The sequence below is a fragment of the Falco peregrinus genome, chromosome 3 (assembly GCF_023634155.1).
Source record: "Falco peregrinus isolate bFalPer1 chromosome 3, bFalPer1.pri, whole genome shotgun sequence".
Lineage (NCBI taxonomy): Eukaryota > Metazoa > Chordata > Aves > Falconiformes > Falconidae > Falco > Falco peregrinus.
In genome coordinates, this window is record NC_073723.1 from 34,515,748 (window position 1) to 34,531,445 (window position 15,698).

Sequence of the window (15,698 nt, forward strand, 5' to 3'; positions counted from 1 at the left end):
AAATACTTGTTTACCCTATCCTTCATCTCTAAATATTGGATGAACTGGAACTGCTGTTGTTATAAGAGCTGAAGAGGTACAACAACATCTTTATCAACACTCACCTAATCTGTCACATTCTGATTTCTCAACTTGAATGTTTCTCAACAATGCAACTTCCCTATGACTGTCACTGAAAGTAATACCATATCCCACAGGGAGAAAACATTTTAAATGGCAACAAACTAAGAGAGATTTACCAGGACACTGGATTTAGCACCTGTAACTGGCTGTAATATTAACCATTTGATTTGCTATTACATGGAAAGACTGCAAATCTTCACTACAGTAAAGTTGTCACCAAAGTGTAGTTCTAGTCAGACTGATGTAGTAATGTTACAGCTGTATCTGTCAACCTTTCACTGTTAGCAGCCACTGCAAATGGCTTGCAGAATTAGTTTTTCTTCAAAGCCTGTCTGTAGTCCCATTACATTAGACTTACACATACGCGTACAGTTCAGTGTAAAAGCACTTGTAGTCAGTCCACAAATGTTAAGTTGGGCCCCTTATAGGAATGATGCTGAGAAAGTTATGTCATCTCATACAGCATGCTGTATGTTCTTCTGAAGGCTATCTACACCAAACACACAGTTCACATAGGTAACTTATTCCCACCTCCAGGACCAGCTAGCTCCGACACATTTGTAATGTGTGGATGTGGCACGACTGCAAACACAAATATGGTTATGCGAATGGGGAGAGGTCATGTTCTAAAAATGCTAGGATAGTCTGTTCAGTATTTTCAGGACAGCAGCTGAAGACATACAAATGCCTCAAAGCATAGTAAGAGATGTATATTTGGTTTCCAGGATCAGTGGTTTTGGCGAGTCAGAAACAACAGGGTGATGGATGGATACCCCATGCAGATTACCTACTTCTGGAGGGGACTGCCTCCCAGCATTGATGCAGTTTATGAAAACAGTGAGGGGAATTTTGTCTTCTTTAAAGGTAAGAAAAGAAGAAAAGTAAGATTTTGTGTAATACTTTTGGCTGTGATGATTTCTTATTTTTACTAATGATTTGTAAATCATGTTGTAAATTGGTAGCTAAATGAAGAATATATGAGTTATGTTTTCTCATTTTGGCAACTACATAAAGCTTTAATTTCTTCTTACCATTCAGAGAATCAGATCACTTACTCTTATATATTCAGTAAAAATGTGGAAGTATAAATAATAGACATACCAATGCAATGATATACTGTGAAATCTCTCTTGAAAGATGTGGATTCAGAAGCTAGAATGAACAGCTATTTTTTTTTTTATTGTGGTTTTGGCTCTTCTTTTTACAAATTAAATTTGCATATATTTAAATTACATTTGTGATACATATATGTCACTGTACTGCACTGTAGCATGTTTCATCTGAGAACTGTGATTGTGATGCAAGGATTTTCAGGTGGGGAGAATTAAGTATCTTTTTCATAGATATGTATTTAGTATTTTTAAAGAAGCAAAAACTCCAGAAAATATGTTGTATGGATTGAATTGTTGCTAATCATTCTTTTCAAAGTTTCACTCCAGGCATCAGCTGTTCTGCAAAATTAAAGTTCTTGAACATGCATCTAATTTTAATTTAATGAGAAAATTATCCTATATGTTAAATAAATACCCATTTAGCAGCTAGCAACAAAAGAGTGAAAACCATGTAAAGTATGTTTTATAAGATAATAATGTGGAAGAAGAAAGAAGGAACTGAATAGATATGTGAAAAATGATTCAGCTGTTTAGTTACGTGACTGATTCACTTGTTAACTCATTAAAAAAACAGATATTTTTTAAGTTGTTATATCAAAAATTAATTTTTACAAGTGGAATCATTAACAGGGAGCTAGACATAGTATTTTATTCACTATGAAAACATTGTCTATAGGTTATAGATAATAAAAAACAGAAGAAGAACTTCTCTGTTTTCTACCTGGGACATTAAATAATCAGGATTAATTAAAGGAAGCACAAGCAGCAGGATTGTGGTCTTAGAAGTCAGAATATTGTGTTCCTTTCCTTCCTCATCACCCCCAGCTTATGCTGTCTGATTAGGAGACTTGAACATCTACCTTCTGAGGAAAGGCTGAGAGAGCTGGGCCTGTTTAGCCTGGAGAAGAAAAGGCTGAGAGGGGACCTTATCAATGTCTACAAGTATCTTAAGGGGAAGGGTTAACAGGATGGGGATGGGCTCTTTTCAGTGGTGCCCAGCAACAGGACAAGGGGCACAAACTGCAACACAGGAAGCTCCACCTGAATGTGAGGAAGAACTTTTCTTTGAGGGTGACAGAGCACTGGAAGAGGCTGCCCAGAGAGGTTGTGGAGTCTGCTCTGGAGACATTAAAAACCAGCCTGGACGTGACTCTGCAACTTGCTCTTGGATTACCTGCTTTAGCAGGGGATTGGACTAGATCTCCAGAGGTCCCTTCCAACCTCAACCATTCTGTGATTCTGTGATTTCAGACCAGCTAGTTTTGTGTTTTCTAGCTGTTATCTTATGATACTTGGATTTTCTGTTGCAGGTATTTTCCCACCTGCTTTCTTTTCAATGTTCCTTCAATTATTTTTCAAGTGACATTTCTATTGTCCCTTTGTTTGCTATGGTCAAAAGTTCTCATGTTTCCTTCTGCGATTTTTCTGACTTTTTGCTTCTCTGCCACTTCCTCTACATGACTTCCAGTATCTACCTGATGGTGTTTGCATATCAGTGTAATTCATGGTTTTCCACTGCCACAGAATCAATAGGTTTAGCTGAGTCTTTTGTATGTGTGCCCTTGAAAATTCCTGTTAGCCAAGGATTTCAGCTGCCTTGTGGAACATGATTACAGAAGTATATATAAACAGACTGTAGGTAACAATTGTCTTGTTTCTTCCATTCCCTCACAAATTTTTTTCCTGGGAAGGGTATATGTCTTCCTCCCAAAGGTGATATAAATAGACAAGTTGATTATTGCTAAGATGATGACCAAGTAGATTATGTTATCCAGGTAGTGTGCTTTACCGATCTAAAACTGGTCAAACCAAGGATCTTTACATTTGAAGTCTTGCATACAGATGTGTTCACAAAGCACATCCTTAAGCCAACATGTAGAAAAAATAGAAAATACGGAGTGAAGGCTATCATAGAGCTTGGACTGGAATAATGTCACTATGTGCACCTCAGAGAACATTTTCCAAATCACTTCAAGACTGGTCAGTTCATCATGGCAGAAAAGTGTGGTGTTTGAGTGATGACAGCATTTACTTGCAGATTTTTGAAGTCTGCAAAGCTTCTTCTCAAGGTATCTGTAACATCCAATTCCCTGTAAGGTATAGAGTTTTGAATATCTGGTGTGTTTTGGAGAAACAGGTCAGTGTGTAAATATCCTCCCTTCAGAAAAGCCACTGCTGCTTCTTCAGATGCTCAAATGTTCCAAGGACACCTTCCCTCTCCATTACTCTCTTTCACTCACTTTGGAGGCTTTTTTGCTAGTGTGAAACAGGGCCTCCTGTGGCTGACTGATTTTCACTCATGCTTTCATACTTGTGGAGCAGTATCTCTACTCTTTGAGGAAGGTGAAGAAAGCAGTAAGCCAATTTACTCATCTGCCACTGCTAGTGAGTAATTTCCAACTTACTTCTCTTTACATGCCTACGCTGTCATAAATTCAGGATGAACAATGTTCTGTATTTAAGATGCACTCAGGATAGACCTTATGAGCTATCCTGTATTAAAACACACTGTTTATCTTTTTAGAAATATATAAATTTCATTTATTTTCAATAATCTATGCTCTATTTGATTTGTTTCAATCCTTGTCCTTCAGGATGGCAAACATCAAATTTTAAACAGTTGATTTAAATTATAAAACAGATTTAGATTTTTATTACTTTTTTTGATTACCATTAGAGTTTTCCTGTCTTTGTGTATACAGTTAGATTCATTCAGTAGTAGAAGTATAGATTAGAAAATTTATAAAAGTATTTAAAAAAATTATTTTTTTAAATGGGAGCTATGTTATAAAATATAAGTCATATGCAAATGATATGTCAGCTCAGGATGGAACATTTATTGATGAACCTTTGAAACGTTTTTATAGCTTATGATTTTGCTATGATAAATGTAGTTATTCTTAATTTGTGCTAATAAAATCTATCACTATATTCTTACCTATCTGACATTACTCTCCTGAGAATACTTGAGGATTATGCATAATGTGTTAGATATCTGTAGAAAATCAAGATGAATCAAGTTCAAGAATATTGGAACAAGTGTCTTCTTTAGTTTTGAAATGCCATTGTTTTTTATTTTTCTTTTCTTTTTAATTTTACCATTTTAACTTTTATTTCCTTTTTTATTTTGTTTTGTTTTGTTGGGTTTTTTGCATCAATATTTATTTTCACAAGGAAAAACAACTGTAAAAATTTAGTGGTGTGCTTGTAGTACAAAGTGATGCTTGCTTGTTATACATGGCTTAAGATATTTAGCCTGTCTCCTTGTGCCTTCTAAAGCTCATAAAGTTCATAGCAATATCTGGTGGTTGGCTGCTTATAAAAAACAGATGTTTAAATTGTTATTATTCACTGCTGGTGTCCATGCTGAATGATAATAAGAAGATGGCACCAGAATGATACTTTTTTTTCTTTTTTTTTTTTTTTTTCAATGAGGAAACGTGAATAGTAAAATTTATTCTGTGTACCTGTGGGAATTTATATGGTGCTAAAAATGAAATTGTCAAGCCATCTGCACTTTCAAATGTTATGGTAAACCAAATGTAGCAATAGAAATGCTGCTGTAAAACTCATACTACCAGTGCCACCATCATAACTTTCAGCTGCACTTATCCCACTGCTTGACAGTTTTATTTTGAAAAATAGATTTACTATAGTGTTAGATCATGGAGCAGAGATATGACAGAAACTTGATGTGGGAAAGAGAGGATGTGAATAAAGGAAGCATGAATAATAATTTGGGGATTTTAGTATGACAATATTTGATCCTGGCTTGAAAGACCAAAATTAAGAGCAAGGATGACTGAAGAAAAAACCTCAAACTTCAGGGTTAGATTTAACTGGCTTTGGTTGAATATGATTCCTAAAAGTTTTGAGAATTTGTTTCATCACTGTAACACAGTGATTAGATGCTATATCCCACACAGATCTTGCACTACACACATTGTAAATAACATGAACAAAAGTCTTGGTTGCTGACAGCCCAGAAGCACAACTATTTAGGATTCTGATTCTACAAAGGAAGAACTACATTTGCTAAAAACTGCATAATTGTTTGCAGTAGTTAGTAGGTAGTTAATAGTCTGAAAAATATCTGGAGTTAAATATTCAATATTTTAAGTGAAGCATGGCAATACAGATATCCTTTATTTCCAGTATTTTTTTTAGAATGTCAAATATACATGTTGAAAGACTTCAAATAATTGCAGTCACAGTTCATCCTTCTCAATTGTTTCCCTACAGTGATGATATTTGACAAAGCATTGTTGCAACAAGTAAGACATTTTGACTTTTTTATCACTTGCTTCATTCTCAGCTTGTGACTTTACCATTCTACTTGTTATCATACTAGATCTTACATTAGAAAATAAAAGCAGAGAGGTGAAACATTCAGCAGGTTGCCCAGACTTCCGGAAACATGTGGTGCTTTATTCTCCATGAGCATAACAAACCCACCAACTGACCTTAAAAAACAAATTTGTAAAATAAATACAATGGTTTCTGCCAAGCTAGCATAAGCTAGGACTCTGAACGATCATTAGTTATCTATAAGAAGGATCAAACTATAACAATTTTAGTTTTGTCATAAATTCTTTATTTCCATTATAATCACATTAATGAGGTGTATTGATTATTCACTAGTGGAAGTGCAATATGAGCTAAATGAAAGCATACTGATTTAAGGATTCATTTTTAATACATTTTAAGGTACATAAATATAAGCTAGAAATAAAAGGAGTTAATTCTCATCACAACCAGGCAAGTTTTGCACTGATTTTCGGCTCTAACTCCTCCTAATATTTGGAGTTTGAAAGCTTCTCAGTTTTTTCTGTTTTTTGAAAATCCTCTGATCCCACTTTCCTCCAGCTGAGGGACAGAAGCTAAACAGAAAAAAACCCTAAAACAACAGACCCAACAACAAATCACCTAAACCCCCCTGAAACAAACAAACAAACAAACAACCCCCCCAACAAACAAAGTGAAAACTGTCAGCCAGATGGAACATTTGGATTTCTTATATACAGTCCTTCCCATTAACAATTGACACAGTTCTAGCAGACCAAACGTGTCTCCAAAGCAGATGTTAAATACAATTCCCTCTAGGTAGCATCAATGGAAGTTTTGGCCATGTATGTTAGAGCTCTCAATGCCCCACTGTCTCCGTAAAATACTGTTAAATTTACCTTTTCTCTATTTACCCAGAAATAATTTGGTTCTTATTAAGAAATTATGTGAAGAAGAATTTAGTTTCTAAGTCTGCTGTTCCCACATCTACTGTTCCCTTCTACTTCAGTCTATATGAATATGCAACAAATTCCTGGCTTAGTTGTGCTGTCACTTATAATGGTGTGTGCTCAACCCTTATTTATTTTGGTATGAGCTGATCTTGTTAATAGGTAAATTTGACTTGTTGGGTATGGCTGATAATGATCTATTCCTAACAACCGGTGTTACGTTTATTCCTTGTGAGGCACAGAGAAAGGTAATAGCATTACATACATCACAGCATATGCCTCTCAATGCTGTGCAACAGCTGTCATTTTGAATGATCTTCTGAAACAGAAATGAGCTGGCTCAGTATCATTCACTGGATGCCATCTGTTGTTCACACCAGAAGTACTAACTAGTAAGGTCCAAAATGCATGACTTCTCTTATCGTTGCATTTGAAACTGTCATTACCATCTGAAGCCTTCTGTGTCCAGTCATGTGAGTTGGCAAAACCACATGGGAGGAGGGACAGTGAATGCCTGAAGATCCTCACCCAGTGTAATCAAGCTCTATAAGTGAATTTTGTAAGGAATCTCAGTAAGGGTACTTGCCAGGTTAGCACAGACCCTAATCCCAGGTCAACACAGACCTCAGCTTTCCATGACTTCTTAATAGACCTCTGTGTCTCTTTTATTTTCAGTACTTCAAATGGCTCTGTACATACTCATTGTTTGAACCCTTTCTTCCTTCAACTGGTAGGGAAGAGAAGACGAATCTTTTGACTGAACTGTAGCGTCTGTGCTTGGAAGTGGGTGACAAGCAGCTGTAAAGAAGCTGATAAAAAATTTACTCTGGAAACCCAGCATGGGAGGGACTGAAACTATATCCCCTCTCCTAATTAAAACTGTGATAAAATGAAAATATGCTTTAAATCACTACAGTGCAAACAGGGAGATTAAAAATCCCCTTACTTTAAACAAACATTTAATACCACTGAGGGTCAGCTAAAATATAAAACCAACTGCAAAACAACTCTCCAGATTTTCCCTCTTGGTGACTCTGGCATACACATGATCCTAGATCTTTGGGGTAATATTACATTTCCTTATAAAATATTTATACAGCACAGTACCTTAACCTCCTAAGTCTGTGTAACAGCCTGCTTAGCCTTACAGGTAAGTGCAATGACTAATATGGACAACCACGACTTTATCTCTTACCATCTCTTTCCAAATGTGTTTGAGTAAAATATATTTTTAACCTTTTCCCCATATATTTTAAATGTCATCATAAAAAATAACAATGGACAGACCAAAGTGAAGTATCCAACAGGTCAGTTCATATATGTATTCACAGAATCATAGACTCACAGAATCATTTAGGTTGGAAAAGACCTTTGAGATCATCAGGTCCAACCGTTAACCCAGGACTGCCAAGACCATCACTAAACCATGTCCCTAAACACCACATCTACAATTTTTTTAAACACCTCCAGGGATGGTGGTTCCATCACCTCCCTGGGCAGCCTTTACAATACTTGACCATAGGTCTTCTCTAGACCTTTCTGTGATGTAACTCAGAAGGGTCTACATGATGTCAAAGAATATCTTTTCCTTCAGTGATATTATTACCAAAAATAGCAATGCTTTTTAGAAACACAGATGAAGGTAGTGCTTTGAAGGAAAAATAAGCACATGGTTCCTACACAACAGAGGCCTCAAAGCAAGCTCTTCAGATAAGTACTAAAATGCAAATTATGCTCCCTTTTCCCTATTTCTAGGGGGCATATGAGGATCTTTATTCCCCTTTTTCAACCAAAGCTTTCTGTGTTTGAAAGTCTCTACTAAAAAGACACAGGTGAGGAGTGTATTTTGGAGAAGAATTTGAAGAAAGCAAAAATGTAAAAAGGAGAAGATAGTTGCAAGAATAAGACAGGAGGCACCATATGTTGAGAAGACCCTAGTAAAGATTCTGGAGGACAACACAATTATTGGGGAAAGTGTTAAACTAAATGCTTAATATGAGATGATGAACCGGGTGAGATAATTGTGGAAGTGTTCAGTGAGGAAGAAGAGCTTGCCTAGGATGCTAGAGCAAACTGAAGCTGGGAAACTGGAGTTGTGGGCTGGTGAGGTAAGCTATCCAGTTACAAGAGCCAGGAAGCATCCTCTCCAAAATGTATGAGGGGGGTACACACTGGCACAACGGCTGCTTCTGTAGACATGCATTCCTCTATATAGACAATATATTTCGCTAGTAACTGCAACAGTAGGGATTCAACCACTGAACACTCTGTACAGAAGGCAGTAGGCTATTCTTCATATTTAAGACAGTTTAGGTAACCTGAGGTTTGTGTACACACTGTGCTAACACCAGGTAGAGTCGTACAGCTACCTTGTATTACCAGCACCTATTAAGTCAGTTGGGTGGTTTTGAATGATTCATCACCCACAATCAGAGGTTAAATCTGACTGCCACTGGTACTAAAGGCAATCCCCCATTAATTTCAGAAACACAAGGTTTTCACCTATGAGACATCAGAACCTCAGTTTGTTGTCTTTAGGCCACACTAAAGAAAATATGCTAAGAAAAGTATCAGAACCTCAGTTTGCTGTCTTTAGGCCACTAAAGAAAATATGCTAAGAAAAGTATTTTAAATTCTCTGGCCATTTCAGAAATAAACCGGTCATCCTTTGTAATTTCACTTCTTGAGGAGAAGGAGAGACAGAGTAGTAAAAGTATATGGTCTCCATGAGGATAGGATTTTCTATTTTTTATTTATTTATAAGTTTTCTTACCTCATTTTGTCTTAAAATCCACTCTTCTTGCCTCATGAAATGCAAAGCTGTTGTGTGGTATCACTGTAAATGTATTACATTATCAACCACAGAGCCTCTTGGGATGACTTCATATTCATTCTGAGTTTGATCCCTATATAGTTGGTACCAAAATATTCTGTGGGCTTATTGAATGAAAGGTGTTTTATAAATGCAAGTTATCTGTAAGGCATATTTAATTTTGCATTATCTGCAGTGATAGAACATTTTTCATTTCATTGTGTTTGGCAGAACCACTATATAGCCCTTTGAGAGTCTTTCTTATTTCTTAGCAGTGTATTAATATTAATACTGAGTGTACTGAAGACTATATATGTATATTTATATGCTTTTGTACAGGTAACAAGTTCTGGGTGTTCAAGGACACTACTCTCCAGCCAGGTTATCCTCATGATTTGATAACACTTGGAAGCGGAATTCCTTCCCATGGCATTGATTCGGCAATTTGGTGGGAAGATGTTGGGAAAACCTACTTCTTCAAAGGAGATAGGTAGGTACAGGGATTCTGCAAGGAATCAATTTGGTGGATATTAGTTAAGCATGTTAATATTTTCCTCTATTTCTCAAAATGAGAAGTCAAGCTACTTAAACAGTTCATTTTCTGTCAATGAAACTTGGAAGGCCATGTTGTTTTCACATTTCTTATAACCTAAATTATATTTGTGTGACTATACTGAAATGAGTGTATGTATACCCAGTGGAAAGTTTAAGTATTAGAAATCAACAGGCACATCGTAGATGTGGCAAATTTAAATTTAAATATTCAAAGTAATATAGTTATGTACACTCTTACCTGCTCCTTTTTATCCATTTTTCTAAACTCTAGCACATAAACAGGCAAGGCGTGATCTAAAGCTTTTTAAGGTCAGTGAAAATAACATCTCTGCTACTATTTAAAAATGAGGTAAGAATGGGAAATGACAGCTAAACCAGGAAGTTAGAGAACAATTTGAGCAGTTCCTTAGGAATTATTTTAAAATAAATCTTACAGTTCCCTTCAGAAGCGACACTTATTTTTATGATTAATAAAGAACAGGAAAAGATGGTAAAATCTGAGTATTTTTCAGTCCTGAAAGAGACGTGCATTAGTCACTTAGTGTCTCTGTGTCTTCATTTCCCTGTCTCTAAAAATAAAGGAAATAATATTTGTCGGCTTTATAGAGATGTTAAGAGAACTCATTAATTTTTTAATCCCTACAAGTTATATGAAGGATGGGGTTGACAGATTTTCATGATGTTACCATTTGTTGATTGGTGTTTCACTGTGCAAATTCTAAGTGCTCAGAGAAAAATTATTATTTATTAATAATTGTAATGTTTGTATTAGTATTGTTAAAAGTATGATGACTGCTTTTGTTACTGTGCAGTATTTAGGATTTTGAGACACTAATAGTACTCATGGATCACTTAAATTAATTTAATGCACATCATAGAATATGTTTAGCACACTACAGTTGCTCATTTTTAAGCAGTACTAGAATATTGTACTACAGATTGCCACAACAAATTTTATTGTAAAAGCTTTTTTTTAAAAAAAAAAAAATATCCAGCACCCTTGATGAGAAAAGCAGATAACTAAGTAAAATGTTTGTGGTGTTTGAAAACTAGGTATCATTTCAAGCAATTAATTTCCACAGTAAAGAAGGTGGCCACCTAAATAAGTTGCTTGCCGTGGCTGAGTAGATTTTTAAAATATTAATGTTCATTTTAGGTAATAATTTTCCACCTCCACACTCCTGGGAAAGTATGCACAGTAGGAATCTTATGTGACCTGTACTCCTTTAGCCTTTATACAGCAATGTCCTTTTATATTTCCATGTACAAGCAGTTACTTATAGTCAAGACTTTCCTAAAACACTAGTGGTAATAACAGAAGACAAAAAGAACTATCAGAGAAAACATCTGGTGATGGAGAAGTTGCTACTTAGAGCTAACAAGCACAATAAAACTCAGCAGGTTATAAATGCCAGAGTGTTAGAAGAAGATAGAACAACATGAGCCTTGCAGAGATAATTGAGCTATTACAGGAGATTGACCACCAGTGGGAATAAACCCATATACCACTAAGCTTCTCAATGTGTATTATTTATATCACAGTTTTTTCTTAATGTAAAGTTAGAGTTGAATTCTCCTGCTGGTTTTAGTAGTATGTATAAGTCTACTGTAGGGGTGGATCTTTTCCTGAAGAAGGTATCACATGAGAATGTACCTTCCTGGTGGCAGGAGGTAAGAATGAAAGGGAACCAAAAAGTTACCAAAAATAACAATGTTCCTCCTTATGTAAGTCAAGGACCTCTATACTTATTTTATTTTGACATTAATCTTAGTTAAGGAGCTCCAGGGCAGAATCTAGACAGAGTTAAATGTCCCAGAACAGGGGTATACATAAAAATGTTAGAGCAATAGAATACAAAGCATCAAATATTGGCTATAAAATGGAAAGGGGGGGAGGGGTGAAACCAAGCCAAACAAAAAACTCAAACCAAGAAAAACACCAGTAAGATTTAAAAGTCCAATTTGTAAATTCTAATACTCAAATGTCTAAAGCAGCTCATGTATTGATTGTTATTATTAATATTTGAAATGATCCATTTAAAGACTAATGATAATTCTTCCTAATAATCGTATGAAAGCTAAAGAGGGGAGAAAAGATGACTACAGAAAACATTTTGCCCTTACTCATTCCTCTCCTACCAGAGCTGAGTAGTGTAGAACAAGATAATATTGCTGCATTTCTTGACACATGGTTTTGTCACATGACCCATCTGGTGTGACTGGGTTTTGTCATTCAGAATTTAAATGAATATTTTTTTCTTCATAAAGCTTAGTCATCCAATAGTTCAGAATATCATTAATAGGATTAGATACAGGAAAGAACATGTATAAGCAAATATTTTCCAAATTCCCTTTCTCTAAAGCCACGAAGTGCACTTTCATTGATTTTCCCTCTGTTACTTTATTATCCTTTGAGATATAGTAGCACAATATATGTAGTTCTTAAAGCTCAAATCACTCAAATCATTGCGGAGTCTGCTTGTGAGCATTTGGCATGCTAAAGAGAATCAGGATTAGGCTTTTCCTTACCCTGTAGACACACTCATTATTCCAGCACAGATTGCCTAGATAGTACCATGATCAGTCCTTCCCTCATAGGATTTGTCATCCATTCTTAAAAAACAGTAGTTTTGGTACTTTTGAGTGTGCACTGGCTGTGTCCTTAAAGATATATTTTTAATGACAATGTATGTTTTAAAAAGTCCTATAGAACTGTCTATTTCCATCATGCAGTCCAGTGGAAAAATACAGATGTGTAAAATGAGGAGCTCAAAAAGGTTAAAAGTTGGAAGAGAAAAAAGTAAAATGAGTGGAAGTATGCAGGTAGGAAATAGGGTTCTGGGAAAAAAGGACAGAGTAAAAGGTAAGGTAGTTGATAAAAAATGCAAACGAAGAAGAAACACAGAGTCAAAAGATGAAGAAGAACTGGTTGCAATCATATTGATGTCAGAGCTTTGTTTACTACTTCTACATGTTGTTTCTTTCTACATGTAAACTCTGAAAGATGTTAAATTTCAAAATAAAGGACATTGTTGGCTGGTTACTGATGCATATGTGACTAGATTAAGAAATCAAGCTATAAAGATAATTTATGCATAAGAAAGAAAAAATACAAATGTTCTTTAATGTAACTTGCTAACTCTTAACCCACTTGAAATCTGCCACCTTTTAATTTCATTAGAAGTTTAAAGCCAAAGAAATGCCACACAGGGAGAAATACAGAGGATTTTAGACCATTTCACTTTTTAAAAAAGATGTGGATTGATTAGAGTGTCTAAGTACCTTTGCAGGGACAAAATATCATCCACTAAATGGACTCTTTAATGTATCAGGAATGGTCACAACAAGGGTTTCTAAAAGCTGAAGTCAAATGAATTCAGATTAGAAAGAGGGTCAGGTTTGCTGCAGTGACCAGATTATCAATTGAAGGGATATATTCTCAGGCTCTTGATGTCCTGAAATGGCACGTGACTGCCTTTTGATGTGATTTTTCACATGGATAAAACTGATTAAAAAAAAACAACAACCCAAAACATTCTCCAAGACTACTATGCTCTAAACTGCTATGCTCTAAATGAGTGGAACGAATCAAAATATGAAACAACCCACCCAACTGATGTATCCAGATACACAGAGATACTAGACATACAAAATGTTAATTCTCAGAAGCAGCTTATAATAAGATATGAATAGCAATTTAGCCAGCTGCGTAACAACAAAGAAATTATCTGTACATGTAAATAAAATCACAAGTGCAAATACTTCTTACATGTTCAGGTTGCCTAGAATGTGCATGCGTAAGGTTTTTAAATTGGAGGAGGACTGGCTGGCAAAAAGGCACAAAAGCAGGTTGAATTTTGTATTACACTGTATCTACTTAATTATGACATTAAAAGCTACTGTACTGCATACATATAAGGAGTTAAAATTTCTGGGAGTATTTTAATCTGAAACTATGGTTGTTTTCATGATTAAAATGTTATCTAAAACATGAATGTATCTTTGCATATGTTGTATCTCTGTTACTGTGCAGACACACCAGGCATCAGAATTGCTGCAGTTAAAAGTGAGATGCATCCTGATTTGGTTGTCAAAGTGCAGAAATCTTTTATCTTCTTTCTGCTTACATGAAACTGTTGTCCAGTCAGCAAATAGATTTCCTTGTAATCAGGTAGTATGTTTAAAGACAAGAAGTCAAGCATTCCCATTTGTGGCTAGTGAATGTATCAAATATTAGAAGGAAAAAAATACCTAGTTACTCATCTGCTACCTTATAAATGATTTTTTTTTTCCCTCCCCTTTAAAAAAAAAATCAGGTACTGGAGGTACAGTGAAGAAATGAGATCCATGGACCCTGGTTATCCCAAACCAATCACAATTTGGAAAGGTATCCCAGAATCTCCTCAGGGAGCCTTTGTCCACAAAGAAAATGGTATGCAAACACATTCCTATTTTAATGATTTACTAACAAAATTTATGTAAGGTAGGGTAGTAGAGAGGTGATTAACTATTCAGGCTAAGTAGAGAAGGAATTCTTGATTTACAAACAGAATATTTCCTCCTGTAGAACTTGCTTTCATGAAAATGGCTGTTTGTTTGCATGTACCATTTAACACAGTGGAGAAAATCTTTCAAATTTAGTATCATAAACTTTAATTTCCATTCTTTTTTCCCCCTGTGTCTTAATTCACTTAATTATGTTTGTTCTCTGCTGAATTATAGTACCTTTTAAAACAAGCTTCCTAAACACACAATATCTCCATTTGAATTGTCAAGGTGTTGGCTGTTTAAACAGCTTAGAGGGTATTAATTTCATTCTGAACAACTAAAAAAGGGAAGAAAAATCTTTATCTAAGCAGAAATATCCTTAGGAATCTATGTAAATCAAAGATGTCATAAGCCCATGATGCAGAAATGCTGATCACAAGGATGTTAGCATGAAGTGCTATTACCTGTATCAAGATCCATCGTCATGTGCAGGAACCTAGGATCTCAGCTGGCCACACCTCCAAAGGAGTGAGAGCAGCCAAAATCTCCTCCGTCTTACGAAAATTCAATGCTACCCAGGGGCTGCTGGCAGGCTGCCAACAGAGCCCTCCATTGCACATAGATTAGATCCTTTTGATGGGAATAAAAATATGCATTTGTCATCACTGATTATTGGAGAACTCTTGTATGGCATTTATGATTTATTTATTAGTAGGTTCTGAGTTTAGTCTGCCTCATAGACAGCTCATGTATATATTGCCTTATTATTTTAATTTCCTTTTAATAAGCAGATAAAAAGATTTTTTTCCTTGTATGAATAATTTCAGTCTCCTATTTCAACCTCTAACTTGATCGAGTAATTTACCATGAAAATGTTTGGGGGCCTTTCCAGAAAAGTTTAATTGCTTCCCTGCCTTGTCTCTCTTTTTATCCAGAAGCAGAAAACCTCTCTGGATTCTGGCCTTTTGGCCTGGATGTTTTTTTGTGCTTTCTTTTATTTGTTTTGTTTTGGTTTTAACTGGAAAGTAGGTCAGTCAAGATGATATTCTGCCTACATCACATTCAGTAACTAACTGTAAATACACATATATGTGGAAATGGGTGCAAGCATTATGCATGCACTGAAAAACATAATGGGTATAATCTCTGCTTTCTTCCCTCCATTACTTTTAAGGCATATTTTTAAAGACTTACATCCAAAAGGAATGTAATACACAGACAGACACATATATGTATGTATATATGTATGTATGGGGTTTTTGCTTACCTTGATTGCAGGGGGATTGCATTCCTCATAATAAGTTTTCTGTACTGAGCTCTGGAACATGTGTGTCTCATTACAAATGAAAATTGTCTTGCTGTAACACTCAGACC

The 15,698-nt window shown here is 35.5% G+C and overlaps 1 protein-coding gene across 2 annotated transcripts in view; it reads left to right on the plus strand.

Moving 5' to 3' along the window:
* The window catches only part of MMP16 (matrix metallopeptidase 16), a 194,193-nt gene that overhangs the window by 165,782 nt on the left and 12,713 nt on the right, over positions 1 to 15,698 (plus strand). For both annotated transcript variants that reach the window (XM_005233026.4, XM_055798756.1), the window contains 3 exons: positions 849 to 987; positions 9,621 to 9,771; positions 14,153 to 14,268. In XM_005233026.4, coding sequence (XP_005233083.1) covers positions 849 to 987; positions 9,621 to 9,771; positions 14,153 to 14,268 — 406 coding nt within the window. The remainder of the gene's footprint in view (positions 1 to 848; positions 988 to 9,620; positions 9,772 to 14,152; positions 14,269 to 15,698) is intronic.